The 16,179-nt window shown below is 38.0% G+C and overlaps 2 protein-coding genes across 5 annotated transcripts in view; both read right to left on the bottom strand.

Moving 5' to 3' along the window:
* Nucleotides 1-16,179, bottom strand: part of RBPJ (recombination signal binding protein for immunoglobulin kappa J region) — a 119,194-nt gene that overhangs the window by 38,352 nt on the left and 64,663 nt on the right. For 3 of the 4 annotated variants that reach the window (XM_018049350.1, XM_013964571.2, XM_005681488.3), the window contains one exon: nucleotides 5,481-5,519. In XM_018049350.1, the coding sequence (XP_017904839.1) occupies nucleotides 5,481-5,519 (39 nt within the window). Of the gene's footprint in view, nucleotides 1-2,562; nucleotides 2,671-5,480; nucleotides 5,520-16,179 lie in introns of those variants that run through there. The other variant, XM_018049351.1, reaches the window with a different exon arrangement.
* On the bottom strand, nucleotides 11,443-12,815 carry LOC102184796 (desumoylating isopeptidase 2). Its single transcript, XM_013964572.2, is given in 1 exon segment — nucleotides 11,443-12,815. A coding segment is annotated over 1 exon segment (585 nt). The 5' UTR covers nucleotides 12,217-12,815; the 3' UTR covers nucleotides 11,443-11,631.

Here is a 16,179-nt window from a genome sequence, read left to right as displayed (position 1 = left end):
TCGAAGAATTGATGCTTTTGAACTGTGGTTTTGGAGAAGACTCTTGAGAGTCTCTTGGAATGCAAGGAGATCCAACCAATCCTAAAGGAGATCAGTCCTGGGTGTTCATTGGAAGGACTGATGTTGAAGCTGAAACTCCAATACTTTGGCCACCTGATGTGAAGAGCTGACTCATTTGAAAAGACCCTGATGCTGGGAAAGACTGAGGGCAGGAGAAGGGGACGACAGAGGATGAGATGGTTGGATAGCATCACCGACTCGATGGACATGGATTTGGGTAAACTCTGGGAGTTGGCAATGGACAGAAAGGCCTGGCGTGCTGCGGTTCATGGGGTTGCAAAGAGTCAGACACAACTGAGCAACTGAACTGAACTGAACTAAGCAGTTTGATGATGAGGTGTTTCCAGGAAAAAAAAAGGAATAGTTTTTGCACTTGGGGTTCACTGAGTTTTAGAATTGTTATTTTATAGTTTTCACCAAAGTTAGAAAATTTTCACTCATTATCTCTTGCAGCCCACTCAGGTACTCTTGCCTGGAAAATCCCATGGATGGAGGAGCTTGGCAAGCTACAGTTGATGGGGTCGCAAAGAGTCGGACATGACTGAGCAACTTTACTTTCTGTTTCTTTCTTCCCCTTCAATGACTTCAATTTGAAAATAAAATACAGTTCACTAATGATATTTTTCAGACATTTTTTCTGTGTCCTTCACTTTGGATAGCCTCCATTGGTATGCCTTCAAGTTTACTAATCTCTTTTTCAATAGCATGTATCTGTGATTAATACTACACATGTATTTTTTCATTTAAATAGTTTAGTTTTCATCTCTACAAATGTGAACTGGGTCTTCTCTTTCTTTTAATCTTCCATGTCCTTTATTTAATTTCCAATCTCTCTTTCAGCTCAGGGACCTGCAATTATAGCCTATAGGCCAAATGCAACCTACCATCTATATCTATAGTAGAAAAAAGTTATACTCCAGTATACAGTAATATCCATTCATTTAGACATTGTTTCTGGCTACTCTTGCACTACAACAAAGTTAGTTACAACAGAAGCTGTTCAGGCCACAAAAACAAAAATATTTACCATTTTATCCTTTGACAAAAATTTTGTACAGTCCTGATCTTAGCTTCTTAAACATAAAGAAGACAAATATAATTAACAGTCTTAATGCCATTTTCTATCATCTGTGTCATTTCTGAGTTGGTTTTAATTGACTGGTTTTTCTCATTATGAATCATTTTCCTACATTTTTTATTTTTACCATATGTTAAGATACAATGAATTTTACCATCTTCCTGAGTGCTTCATATTTTTCCATTCTTTAAATATTCTCTAGCTTTGTTCTAGTTCTAAATTAAGTTATTTAGAAAATGTTTGATCCTTTCAAACTTGCTTAAGGTTTTAAGGTGGAACCAGAGCAGCATTTAGTCTAGGCCAAGTTGGCTTAAAGCTCAACATTCAGAAAACGAAGATCATGGCATCTGGTCCCATCACTTCATGGGAAATAGATGGGGAAACAGTGGAAATAGTGTCAGACTTTATTTTGGGGGGCTCCAAAATCACTGTAGATGGTGATTGCAGCCATGAAATTAAAAGACGCTTACTCCTTGGAAGAAAAGTTATGACCAACCTAGATAGTATATTCAAAAGCAGAAACATTACTTTGCCGACTAAGGTCTGTCTAGTCAAGGCTATGGTTTTTCCTGTGGTCATGTATGGATGTGAGAGTTGGACTGTGAAGAAGGCTGAGCACCGAAGAACTGATGCTTTTGAACTGTGGTGTTGGAGAAGACTCTTGAGAGTCCCTTGGACTGCAAGGAGATCCAACTAGTCCATTCTGAAGGAGATCAGCCCTGGGATTTCTTTGGAAGGAACGATGCTAAAGCTAAAACTCCAGTACTTTGGCCACCTCATGCGAAAAGTTGACTCATTGGAAAAGTCTTTGATGCTGGGAGGGACTGGGGGCAGGAGGAGAAGGGGACGACAGAGGATGAGATGGCTGGATGGCATCACAGACTCGATGGACGCGAGTCTGAGTGAACTCCAGGAGCTGGTGATAGACAGGGAGGCCTGGTGTGCTGCGATTCAGGGGGTCGCAAAGAGTCAGACACAACTGAGCGACTGAACTGAACTGAACTAATTTTGTACCACCGAAACAAAACTCTTCTGAATACTCTAGTTGATACACTGAATTATGAGATATTTTCCCCACTTTGACTACTGGCAACAGGCACAATTCATAGAATTGAGAGAGCTCTAGGAATTCTTTTTCCTCTAATTCTTTAGGTTTATCTTCCCCCAGCCTTGGGTAGTTTACTCACACAGGTTTTGTTCACTACTCAGCTCAAGACTAGAGAGAGGACCCCCTAAAGATCTCTGACACTCTGCATAGCTCTTTCCTCTCCAGTCCTCTGCCCAAAGAATTCTGACCACTTTAATTAGCCTCCTTACATTCCCAGTTCATCTCCACAACTCAAGGTGCTTACCAGACTCAACCTGGATTCCCCTTCCTATATCATATATTGGAAACTTTCTCCAGGCACTAAGCTGGGGCTCACCTCATTTGTCTCCTGTCTCTCAAGGGTCACTGTCCTTTCTTGCCTGCCATCCAATATCTTGAAAACTGCTGTTTCATATACTTTGTCCAGGTTTTTAGTTGTTCCAAGCTGAAGAGTAATTCCGGTCCCTGTTACTCCATCTTGGCCAGAAGCAGAAGTCCTAAAAGCTACTAAAATTTTCTAACCAGGGAAAACTGCTTAAAGAGTAAATGGAAAGCCATGATAAAGTAGATGGGACCTAATTATATCATTGTATACACTTAAGGAAAGGAAAACCTCCTTTCCTTATATTATTACCATTTATTATATTATTTATAACATTTATACATTTTGCTGATTGCTATTTTTATGGAATTAACTAATTTATTCATCAAAATATATCTTATTGTTAGGAGTCACTCAAATCTATTGCTGCTGGTAATGAAATGAAAATAGTTATCTAGGGTGGCTCAGAGGATAAAGCGTCTGCCTGCAACGCAGGAGACCCAGGTTCAATCCCTGGGTTGGGAAGATCCCCTGGAGAAGGAAATGGCCACCCACTCCAGTATTCTTGCCTGGAGAATCCTATGGACAGAGGAGCCTGAGCGGGCTACAGTCCACGGGGTCGCAAAGAGTCGGACACGACTGAGTGACTTCACTTCAATATTATTTATCTAATAAATTTTAAATTTCAAAATGCCTATTACGTGAATTGAACAAATTCCAGTTAGAATTTCTTCAAGATATATAAAAACAAGTAGTTGACAATATGTTTACATGGACCTGTGAGGTAAGTTACATTTTCCCAACCCACCTGATCTGAAATATGCCTTAAAATATTTTTAAATTTTGAGTTTCAGACATAAAGTTACAACAGTAGTACAAACAATTCCTAGTCTCCATTTCCCTCAGACTAGCAAATGTTAACATTTTACCATATTTGTATATTAAACACTTTTAAAACCATTGAAGAGCACATTATAGACATAAAACCACTTTACCCAAAAACTTGTGTTTATTGCCAAGAAACATTGTCTTATACAATCACATGCAATTATGACTGATACAATACTTCCACAATAGATTTTTATTCAGATGTTTCCAACTATCCCTCTAATATCCTTTATTTGGGGGTGGAAGTGTGAAGTAACGTTGAGAAACTCTGAACTCAGGCCAAATCAGGATAGCCTCCATTTTGTTTGTTATTTTAATTAAGCTGAGCTGGAACATGAACACACCACTCATTTACATATTGTCTATGGATGATTTGGGGACACAAGAGCAGAGCTGAAAAGTCACAACAAACTCAGTGTGATCCAAAGAGCCTAACACTTTCATTATCTGATCCATTAGAGAAAATGTTTGGCAACTCCATCCTTACAGCACAAGAAAAATTTGTTCCTGATCCAGTTTAGTTAAATCTGTCATGTGTAACCTAGCTGTTGTGACCTCTGGGGTTCCTTTACTTTGGTACTCTGCAGTCTTTATTCTTCATAATCTTAAACATTTTGAAGAGTAAATGCTGTTTACTTTATAGGATGTCCTTCCATCTGTGTCTGTCTGCCAGTTTCCTTAAGCTTAGATTTCAGTCATGCAATTTTGGCAAGAATCACACCAAAGCTATACCGTGATTCTTCGTGATGCATGTGGAATTTATTTGTCCATTATTGGTGATGTTAATTTAGAACACTTAATTAAGGTGGGTTCTGTCAGAGTCCCTCACTGTCCTGTTACTGTTGTTCTCTTTATAGTTGACACATGCTTTGTGAGATGCGCTTGGACACTACAGGCAAGCTCTGTTTCTCATCAGACGTTAAGCAGTGGCTTAGACATCGCTGATGGCGCTGCCCGAAACGATCACTGTAGTGGCTGCCACTGTGTGGTGTAAGCTTCACCGTTTCTTCTGCGTTCATTAGGCGGAATTCTTCTGTAAAGGGAAGCTATCGCCTTTCCTCCACTTACTTAATTATTTAACCCAGCGTAGACTTCTAAACTGTCATTTTATTTTGTGGGTTTTAATCTATTATTGTCATTATTTACTTTGATGACCAAAGTGTCCATGATTTGGCTAAAAGAAGCCTCTTCAAACTGGCTCCCTTTGTGTGTCCTTCTGGCAGGTCCCCATCATTCTTTGCGTGAAACGTCTTTTTTAATAATGGCAACAACGTGGAAATGACCCAAATAGCCATGTGTGTGAATTAAATAAAGACTGGTCGGAAGACAATGAAAAATTATGAAGACACTAAAGAGAGCAAGGTAGAAGATCTACAGTTAACAGAACAATGTTGAGAGTATGATGCTAGACTTTAAAAAAAAAGACACGTCTCTGTTTATACATGCATACAATTTTCTATAGATATTAACAAGGCAGGGTGGCATTATCTCCAGGACTATAGCAGTGGAACTGAGCATCTTCCTTTCTATTTTACAATCACTGGCTATCAGAAATTTTAAAAAGTATTTTCAAGACTAACACTTTTAAATTTAACATGTAATTAAAATGCACACTGTACAAATTATATAATTAGAACAGTATAATATTTATAGTCTCATTAAAATGTATAAAATCTGTTCTAAAATTCTTTCTAAAAACATTGAAGTATCTTTCAAGTCCCAGTTGTAATCAACAAATTCTGATTGGCTAATGAAACTAGACAAAGGAAACTATCCTTATGCTGTAGTCCTTGTTACATTAACAATATAATACTCAATATTAACTCTTTAAAGGTTTCATTTTCCCTTTGAACTGTATCATCTTATCTTGCTTTATGTAGGAGAGAAAAGGGGGTGATACAAGGAAGGGAAGATGGAAATAGGCTTATGATCTAAATACCATTATGTGAGTAACTTCTTTTCAATAAAACCTAACAGAGTTTCCAAAATGACAGGATATAACACTTTCATAAAACGTTTGGGTAAAAGACTAATATAATGCTTACCTAGTGAGTCGTTTAGGTGGAGGCCGCTCACCAAATTTTCTAGAAGAAATAAGAAAAAAATAAATAGGCTATACGACATAGTCTACAACATTTTAGACACCATGAAACCTCCTTTACGACTTATACTTCAACCCTACTAAAGGCCACTGTAAAAAGAAATCCTCCAGTAAATACCAACACTCAGTAGTAACAAAATACAGAGTTTAAAATTGTTTCTAAACAAAACAACAGACCCTAGGTAGGACTGACACATCCACACACTGAGTGTGTATTACACTAATTAGGCAACCCACTCCAGAGTTCTTGCCTGGAGAATCCCAGGGACGGGGGAGCCTGACAGGCTGCCGTCTATGGGGTCACACAGAGTCGGACACGGCTGAAGTGACTTAGCAGCAGCAGCAGTTACTTCCCAGAGACGCCTTGCTAAAACACCTAACAAAAGATGATCTTCCAGTCTCACATAATCTGCAGCATTCAAAAAATTCCTCACAGCCCAAGGGGGTATAGATCTCACAGATGTTTACCATGTGGCAAGCATTATGTTTTACCCTTTGCTAACCCTTTTTAACCATTATAAAATAATTCTAGAACGCACATTTTAAAGATGTAGAAAGCAACTTGCCTAATGTCACAAAGTGAGCTAGGTGGCAGGCAAAGTTAAGATTTAAGCCTAGATGTTGACTGATTAATTAATTCATAATATATGGCCCTTCAAGAAGAAATATGCTAAATATTCTAGCATAGAACCACAGAAAGACGGTACATTGGGAGAAGGCAAAGAGAAAAAGCACAAGCAAAGACTAGCACAATTTAGGCTGGAATTAGAATACAGCATGGGTGGTAAGAGAGATTCCAAGAGTAAATCAGCTGAGTTCAAATCTATGATTTAGTGTTTATTTCCCGTGCAGCCCTGAAGTTATCTGATTCTCTAGTTCAGTTTCCTTCCTCATCTGCAGAACTGACAAAGTGGTTCTACTGACCTCAAGGAGTTGCTGAAGGATTAAAAGTGCTAACTAATATACAGAAGACACACAGAACACCTGGAACACCTGGAATTATTAATTATTAGTAAATGTTAGTAATTATTACTGTTTTCTAGTTATAAAAGTTAAGCCAAAATAACTAATGATATTAAGTGTGATATTAATAAAGATAAACAAGTTTAAGAGGAAGAAGAAACTAATCCTTATGTGATGACTTGTCTCCTCTGAAATAAAAAATGAGGTCTTCTGAAAGACAGGGCAGAGGCACACAGCACTTGAAGAAAAAAGATCAATAGAATTTTTCTTTCTTTTTAAAGCCACACTGCAGTTATAAATAGGTTAAGTGACTTGCTCATAACGGGTTATGGGTTTGAGAAGCCTAATTTGACTTAAGAGTTCTCTACTCTATTTGCGGTATTTTACACAATTATTAAATTGATGACAAAAGTCTTAAAATCCCATGTAGTTCATTCTGTTGAGTAATTTAACATTCTATGACACTGTTTATGAACTTGGTTTATAAGAAATTGCCCTTGAATATTTTGGTATTTCAGTTAACCCTAAAATACTGAAAAGTGGCTTTAACTGAAACGGCACCCCCAAATGAGTAAAGAATCCCAAGTTTTTGTCAGAAGGATTAACAGTAAGTAATCCTGTTTGATTTCTATAAACACAATAACTTAGTAATATCAACAAGGCTGCTGAAGGACAAAGGTTTTAAAACACTGAACTACTGGTTAATCTATGATGTGAATTCCAATTATGGAATTAAAGGCAAAAATCTATTCCTGAAACTTTCCACAGGAAAGATTTTTTTTCAATTTTTGAGGCTAATTAAATTTGCCATTGCAGCATATGACTAAAATTTAAAAGTGCCTCACTAGGTTAGATTTAGTATATTTTACAAAACCCCAAAAGTTTAAGACAATCTTTAAATTACTTCTTTGCATATATATATTTAAGAACAGAGTCACACTTTATAAAGAGAAGCAAAGAATATAGAGAGAATCTAAGAGCTTAAAATGGTGAAAATTTTAGAGAGACAAAGCTAACTAATGAGATGAAACTTTTCAGTTAGAATCATGATACTAATCATACTAGCTAATAACTCTGATCATCGCACATCCTTTGGAATCTAACACATAATTTAACATAGGTCTATTATATAACTAATAAGATTCACTGCTCTCAAAATTCAAAAGCAAACTTTGTTTTCTGGTACTCTGAAATGCTTTAAAAATCAGATTAAGTCAACTGAATGTTGATTCAAATGTCTGTCTACATTCTTTTCCGGAACTGCCCATTCAATGAAGTCAACAATCAGATGCTGCTTGTGCAACATCACTCCTGCCCCCAGAGAAAACATGAAAAAGAGATTTGCCTGCTGAGCTTGAACAGTATTTCAAAATGATGCACTGTTCTATCTGAGTGCTATCTGAAGGTTAGGAATCTTATAAATGACAGTAAGATTAAATCACTTCTTCAGTGTATAATAAAGCATCTCCAGTAAGTGTCTGTAAACTCAATCCTCTCTTTAATGCATATGCCATCACACTTCTACCGATCTCATTAAACGTAATGGTTACTGTATCTAATAGAATGGGAGAAGGGTAATAAAATGGGTCTCCTGAAGATAGAAAGCCTAGAGATAAACCCATGCACCTATGGGTACCTTACTTTTGACAAAGGAGGCAAGAATATACAATATGACAACGACAGTCTCTTCAGTAAGTGATGCTGGGAAAACTGGACAGCTACATGTAAAAGAATGAAATTAGAACACTTCCTAACACTATATGCAAAGACAAACTCAAATGGATAAAAGATGTCAATGAAAGGCAAGAAACTATAAAGCCCTTAGAGGAAAACAGGCAGAACACTTGATGACATAAATCCCAGGAAGACACTCTATGACCCACCTCCTAGAATAATGGAAATAAATATAAATAAACAAGTGAGACCTACTTAAACTTAATAGCTTTTGCACAGCAAAGCAAACTATAAACAAGGTGAAAAGACAACCCTCAGAATGGAGAAAATAACAGCAAATGAAACAACTGACAAAGGATTAATTTCCAAAAATATACAAGCAGTCCATACAACTCAATATCACAAAAACAAACAACCCAATCAAAAAGAGGGCAAAAGACCTAAACAGACATTTCTCCAAAAGAGACATACAGATGGCTAATAAATACATGTAAAGATGTTCAGCACTGCTCATTAGAGAAATACAAATCAAAACTACAGTGAGATATCCCCTCACAAGAGACAGAATGGCCATCATCAAAAAATCCACAAACAATAAATGCTGGAGAGGGTGTAGAGAAAAGGGAACCCTCTTGCACTGTTGGTGGGAATATATATTCAGTCACTTGGAAATTCCTTAGAAAACTAGGAATAAAACCACCATATTACCCAGCAATCCCACAACTAGGCACATAACCTAAGCGAAAAAGACATGTACCCCGATGTTCCCTGCAGCACTATTTACGATAGCTAGGACATGGAAGCAACCTCGATGTCCATTGACAGATGAATGGAGAAAGGAGCTGTGGTACATATACAGGATGGAATATACTCAGCCATAAAAAGGAATGCATTTGAGTCAGTTCTAATGAGGTAGATGAACCTAGAGCCTATTATACAGAATGAAAGTCAGAAAGAAAAATAAGCACTGTGTTTCGACACATAAATATGGAATCTAGAAAGATGGTACCTATGAAACTACTTGCAGGGTGCAATGGAGACACAGAACAGACTCATATGGACACAGGCAGTGGGGAGGGAGGTGGGGTGGGGCATGGAGACAGCAACACAGACACAGATATACTACGTAGAACAGGCAGCCAACTGGAATTTGCTGCGTGACTCCGGGAACGCAAACGAGGGCTCTGTAACAACCTAGAGGATTGGGATGCAGAGCAAGGCGGCCGAAAGGTTGAGAGAGAGAAAGGTATACATAGGTATACCTATGGCTGATTAATGTTGATCTATGGCAGAAACCAATACAATATTTTAGAGCAATTATCCTTCAGTTAAAAATAAGTAAATTTAATCATTGAAAAGAAAAGGGTTTTCTGAGAAAATTCATAAAAGTGTTTAGTAGGTTCGCAATGCATAACTCTGAAGCTCACAACTGAACTAGATTCTAATTATTCAGTTAAATTCATAGATCTACATATTTAAAACTGTCAACTTATACCAAGATACTATATGCACCCTATACTTATCAAGAGCCACTTTCCTCTACTGATCTACATAACACTTCAGGAATTATCTTCTGCAGAAAGAAGGCCCATCTTTGAACATGAGTGAGTCAAGAAAATTCATGATATAGTATTTATATTATACAATCAAAATAACCAGTTTTCAGCAGAAATGACAAGTCAGATAACAATTACTCAGAGACTGATTATAATTTAAAGATTAAGTCCTATTCCTCCCTTTTGCAGTAGGGAGTAGGGACACTACAAAATTTTTATCTTTACTTCTTATCTATTTTTAAAACAAGATGTCTACTGACATGTGTTGACAACTGAAAACCAGAAATAAATCGGATCAATCAAGTTTAGACCACTCTTCTGTAAGACACTTTCATAAGATGTGCAGTCAATTCAGTTCAGTTCAGTTGCTCAGTCGTGTCCGACTCTTTGAAACCCCATGAATCACAGCACGCCAGGCCTCCCTGTCCATCACCAACTCCCGGAGTTCACTCAGACTCACGTCCATCGAGTCTGTGATGCCATCCAGCCATCTCATCCTCTGTCGTCCCCTTCTCCTCCTGCCCCCAATCCCTCCCAGCATCAGAGTCTTTTCCAATGAGTCAACTTTTCGCATGAGGTGGCCAAAGTACTGGAGTTTCAGCTTTAGTATCATTCCTTCCAAAGAAATCCCAGGGCTGATCTCCTTCAGAATGGACTGGTTGGATCTCCTTGCAGTCCAAGGGACTCTCAAGAGTCTTCTCCAACACCACAGTTCAAAAGTTTCAGCTTAGGGAAAATATTATTTTAACTGTATCTGTTTCCATACACCTGGCAGTGCTGAAATTTTTCAAAAGTTTCCATCAATCACTAAATATACTTCCTACTTATACAAGGTTCCCACATATCCTCCAATCCATCAGAATTTTCAAGTAAGTAAAAGAGTTGAACTTTGCATACTTTACTTCTTTTTTGCTCATGGTGGACATGTAATATTGTTTCCCCCACAACAGATACATTTCTTCTATATTAACCAATCTGTTAAGGAAGTACATGATCACAAACATATTGAGGATAAACACGATAAAGTTATCAAAACTTCACCATCTTAACACCTTTTCTAGCTAACAGATGCTTCACAAGAGAAAAATCAAGTCAAAAACCAAAAGGTGAGGTATGGAAAGAAAAGAAAAAACTTTGAATATAGAATAATTTAGTAATTACACTGCTAGGATACTGTCTAGTGATGATATTAGAACTCTTGAGTTTCTAGATGCAAAAGCCGGCTCAAATCATGTGGGAAACTATTCTGCCCTTGGGTGTAAAACTAAAAGTAATTTCCTCTAGTATTTTGAATTTCACAAGTTTTCTGCTTAATGCAAATTATTAACTGAAGTAACATCGAAGAGAGCATGAACAATCCAAACTGCTAATGAAGTCAAATTTCATGCAAATACAACACTGAATGAACAGCAAGCTGAGAAAAGTACACTTGTTTTATACACTTGTCGGGCTTCCCTGGTGCCTCAGATAGTGGAGCATCTGCCTGCAATGCGGGAGACCCGGGTTCGATCCCTGGGTCAGGAGGATCCCCTGGAGAAGGAAATGGCAGCCCACTCCAGTACTCTTGCCTGGAGAGTTCCATGGACGGAGGAGCCTGGTAGGCTACAGTCCATGGGGTTGCAAAGAATTGGACACTGAGCAACTTCACTTCACTTCATACCAAATCTTCTCTAAGTAGTATACAGTTCAAAAACAGTACTAGAATTTTTTTTTCCCCCTCCTGAGCCAAGTGATTTTTTGTTTTGTTTTGTTTTTTATTACAAATATAATCCTGAGCTGAAAAACTGGGATTTGGGGGAGAGCCATCTTTGCATACAAAATATCCAAAGGACGTTTATTCTTTTACTTTTCTCTAGTGATAGTCAACTGTCACAGACAGTTCTGAATGTGTGACTTTGGAGATTATAGTTTGGTGTGGCGCCCAGGTCTGGAGCCTGCGGGGGTGCTGGCCATGGAGGCCGAGGCTGCAGCGTCCTCTGCTTCCTCCAGTTCGTCCTGGAGCTCCTGGCTGACACTGGACTGCAGGGCTGCGGGTGTGAGCCACTCCTTTGGGAGTCAACTCTGTAGAAAAGGTATACAGGAGCTGAAGTAGGCAAGCCAATTGATCCAGCGAGGAATCTCTTTCCCACAGAGAATCTCTGATAAAGCCGAAGAAAAGTGATTGCAATTTTTATGCATCAAATGATAGGCATTGCCTTTGTAGTCTTTTCCCAATTCTTCCACAAGTTTTTCTATATCATCTTCTAGGAAGTCAGTGCTCCCTAAAACAACAGCTTCTTTAAATTTAAATGTTTCTCCTAGTTCAGAAGCATTTCCTGGGGAAATTTCAAATATTCCAGAAAAGGGATAAGGATGGCCACCATAAGCAAATTCTCTGCCATATACTTCAATTCCTGAATGAAAAACTCCAATTCCGATGGAAGAGGTGTATTCGTTCATCCAGTACATGTCGTACACGTTGAGCACCACTAACTGGTTAGCCCCCATCCTCCTCCCGGCAGTCGCCGCCTCGCGCTCCAGCCGCTCCGTTCCGCGGGACTTGCCACGCGGACGCCTCAGGCGGCCGGAGCCGGGCCCTAAGCGCACAGCCGGGCCGGCGGGAGCCAGGGCGGAAGCATCGGGAAGCTAGTCGCTCCCCGGCGCCGCCGACAGGACCCTCTGCGCCCACCGGGCCGGACCGCTGGCGGCCCGATCCGGCTCAAGCGCCTGAGTACTAGAATTTTTGAATCATGGTTCAAGACAGTGAAACAAAACAGCATTTAACAAGGGAAAAATAAGGAAACCTGATTGATACCCTCAAGAATCCATACCTGATCATTCCACCAGGAGAAAGAAACAAATAGATGATACACATGATCCCCATAGTCTGTGCTAACATATAATATGAAAAACAAAGCAATAGGTACCAGAAAGTTGTTGAGCAATCTACTCACCAAAACAGAGCAGGCTAATTAGAAAAGGCTACATGTAACATACCATCTTTGTCCTCAGATTCATTCATTCACCTAGTATGTACCAAGTATAGGTACTTGCTATAAATCAGTGAAAAAAAGAGACACAAAATCCATTCCCTTACGGCACTGACATGCAGTTAAGACAAATGGACAACGGTGTATATTCAAAGACGTTCATCAATGTAATTTCTTTTTTTAAAAGCTAGAAAAAAACATTATACTTACTGAATATGATTAAAAAGACTAATATTGGAACAATCTAAAAATACAGTTCAAGTAAACATGTAACATCTTCACTTCTAAAGCTTCATTCTGTATCTATGACAGAAAACACTCTATGTATTGAGTCAAATAACTTTGAGCAAGACAAGCCACACCTTGTCCACAATTCAATTTTTAGCTTTAACTTACTCTTACCTTAAGACCTGTCAAGGTATAACTAGTGGGCTTGGATACAACAAAAAAAGACGGTCAAGTCATGATGCATTCTCCTGAACCACACTTACTAAACATTTTCTATTAGAACAAATATTTTATGGCACATGCCACACTTGCAGCTGGCCCCATCAGGTGAAGAAACATGTTCCCCTTCTTACTAGTATACTGCACAGAATATCTGAAAGGCATTGCTTCCTTAATTTTAAAATCCCTTTATTCTACCTTTTTTTTTTCAATTAAAACAACAAAAACTTTGTTAGTCTGTCATCAGTCTGTGTAAAGAAGCAGGAAGAGTGGAAAGATACAAACTAGGAGTGACCGAGAACATGGTTTCCAGATATTCTCTGCATCTGGCTTTTGAGGTATCTCCAAAGCTAACATCAGATTAGGAAAAAGGTGCTTTTCCTAAAACTCATACCTGTAGAGGGATTTGCTCCAGTTAAATCTGTGATAGCCATAGGCCTCACAACCCAGACAGCACAGCTGAGCTGAGAACCCTGGCATCCATGAACATCACATATAAAGACCTTATATGAAAAGTATATGTCTTAAAATCTATGGCCTCAACAAGAGAGAGCAGTAAAATGTTGCACAGCTACTTCAATTTCATGCCAAAAGACTGAAAAGGACAAAATGACATCAAATGCCTCCTAGCATGGCAAGAGCACAGTGTCATTTCTGTAATTTCACTGACAAAAACACAACTTGAAGCTAAACAAGACGAAACATAACAAACCTAAATCGTGGAAGAGTCAACAAAATAAGTGGATTATACTTTTACAAGCATCAAGGTTGTAAAGGACCAAAAAACTGAGAAACCTGCTCAGGTTAGAAGAGACTGAAGAAACATGATCACTGAAAACAACAGACCATCCAGGATTTACTTCTGCTAGAAAAGGAAATTAAGTGACAACATCTGCATAAAATGGTGGATTAGAAAATAGGATCATATAAATTTTAATATCTAATTTTGATAGCTGTACAGGCATTAAATAAGAGAATGTCTTTAATTTTAGAAACACTGTAGTGTTTAGGAAGAAAAGGGAATGATGTCTACTTACCTTCAAAAGGTTCAGGAAAAAGAAGATTTTGTGTGTGTGTGTTGTGTGTAGATACACAGAGGGATAATCTAAATGTGGTAAAATGCTAATAACTGAAGTATCTGGCTGAACTTCTTTGTAATATTTTGTAATATTTGCAATTTTTCTGTAAACTGAAATTATATCAAAACAAAAAAGGCAGAGAAGCACTAACCTGATCTAGGTGCTGGCTTAACACTAATCGCCACAGAACCTGGTGGTGACAAACAAACATTCACTGGAGGTGATAAGAGGCTCTACGGCCAGCTTCCTGGCACAGCTCTTATGCTCCTGTGACAACTTGCTATAGACGTAAAGTTTGATTATACCCAGTGTTGATGTACAAGTGGAGAAACAGGAACTCTCATGCACTGTGGGGAGTTTAAATCTGTGCAATCTTTTTGGAAGCCATCTGGCAGCATCTACTGTAATTCAAGATGTGCATTCCTTTGAATCCCTAGCACTCTCTATTCGGGAAATTTATTATACAGGTAGACAAATGTGACTATGCAACAATTTGTATACAAAGATATTCAATAAAGCATCATTTGTATTAATAAAAAATTTTTTTAAATCTTGGATTGCTGGTTACACATAGCACCTCACAATCATGCCTACAGACACAAACACAAAGAAAAGAAAAAAGTAAAAAGAGCTATCCAATTAATAGCGTTAATTTTTTTCTTTTTTTGGCCATGCTGCCACCACTGGACTGCTAGGGAATTCCCAGAAGTATTAATTTTGAATGGAAAAATGAGATATATATTTTCATTCCCCTCCCCAAGTGTGTATATAAAATAATACACACACATACATATACACATATATATATATATATACACACCATTCCCACTAATTATCAGTATTAGTGATAATGGTGAGCAGCAGCAGAATTCCATTTTGCTCTAGAATGTATTATATATAATCTGGCAGATGTTTTATTCATTACTAGCTAGGCTTGGCTTAGGTAAACAGCCAAATAAAATTGCAATATCTAAACATCAGTTAAGGCCACTCATATATTGAGTCTAAAAGAAGGGTGGCTTAAAATAAAAACTGAGAAAAACATATAAGTTAAAATTTTACCCCACAAAATGTTCTCAGTAAACAAATTTCACTAGGGGAAATAATACACGAAAAAATATGCCAGATCCAAATAAAGAAATTCACACCCTTATGGAAAACAGACACTTCCACATAGGAAAATATGATGCAACTTATGGAAGTTTAAAGAGGTCCTAACCTTAACCATCTTTAATTTCTGCAAAAGAATTCAATTTTTGCTAAGAACTCCTTCAGACACCTTACTTGATCTTATGCACTGCCTTTTAAGGCAATATTTAAGAGGTGAAAAGTGTCATCTGATAAAAGCACACACAATCTGTCGCAAATACAGGTCACGGGACAGGTAGCTGCGTAGTCCGTACGGGCATGGACTCAGGAGGGAAGTTGTTTAAATTCACACCCTAACTTTAAAGCAAAGGAACAGAAGTTACTTAAACTCTCTGTTTCAGTTTTCTCAATTCGAAACACAGATGAAAGTATCTCTGTACAGAATTCTTACAAGAATTTAAAAGGTTTGTAAGTGTACAGACCGAGGGATTTTCTGGAGATTCAGTGATTGGGAACCCACACTTCCAATGCAGGGGGTGCATGTTCAGTCCCTGGTTGGGGAAATAGGACCCTACATGCCATGAAGTGCAACCAAAAAAAAAAGTGTACAGCACCTAAGAGTTCTAGGTACTAAGTCAGCACTCGATGAAACACCACTACTGTTTCAAGGCTGGATTACAGAGTAATATTTACTCTAACAAATATGGTAAAACTGAAATAAGGCCCTCAAAACAAATAGACATTTATGTAGCTTTAAAATACATATAATTAATTATACATTTCACAAAGAAAATAATATTGAGAATACATAAAGAACTCAACAAAAACCTGATTTAAAAATAAGTAAAGGACTGTCCTCTTAGCTC

Source organism: Capra hircus, chromosome 6, assembly GCF_001704415.2.
Source record: "Capra hircus breed San Clemente chromosome 6, ASM170441v1, whole genome shotgun sequence".
NCBI classification, from domain to species: domain Eukaryota; kingdom Metazoa; phylum Chordata; class Mammalia; order Artiodactyla; family Bovidae; genus Capra; species Capra hircus.
This window is presented reverse-complemented; position numbering and strand designations above follow the sequence as displayed.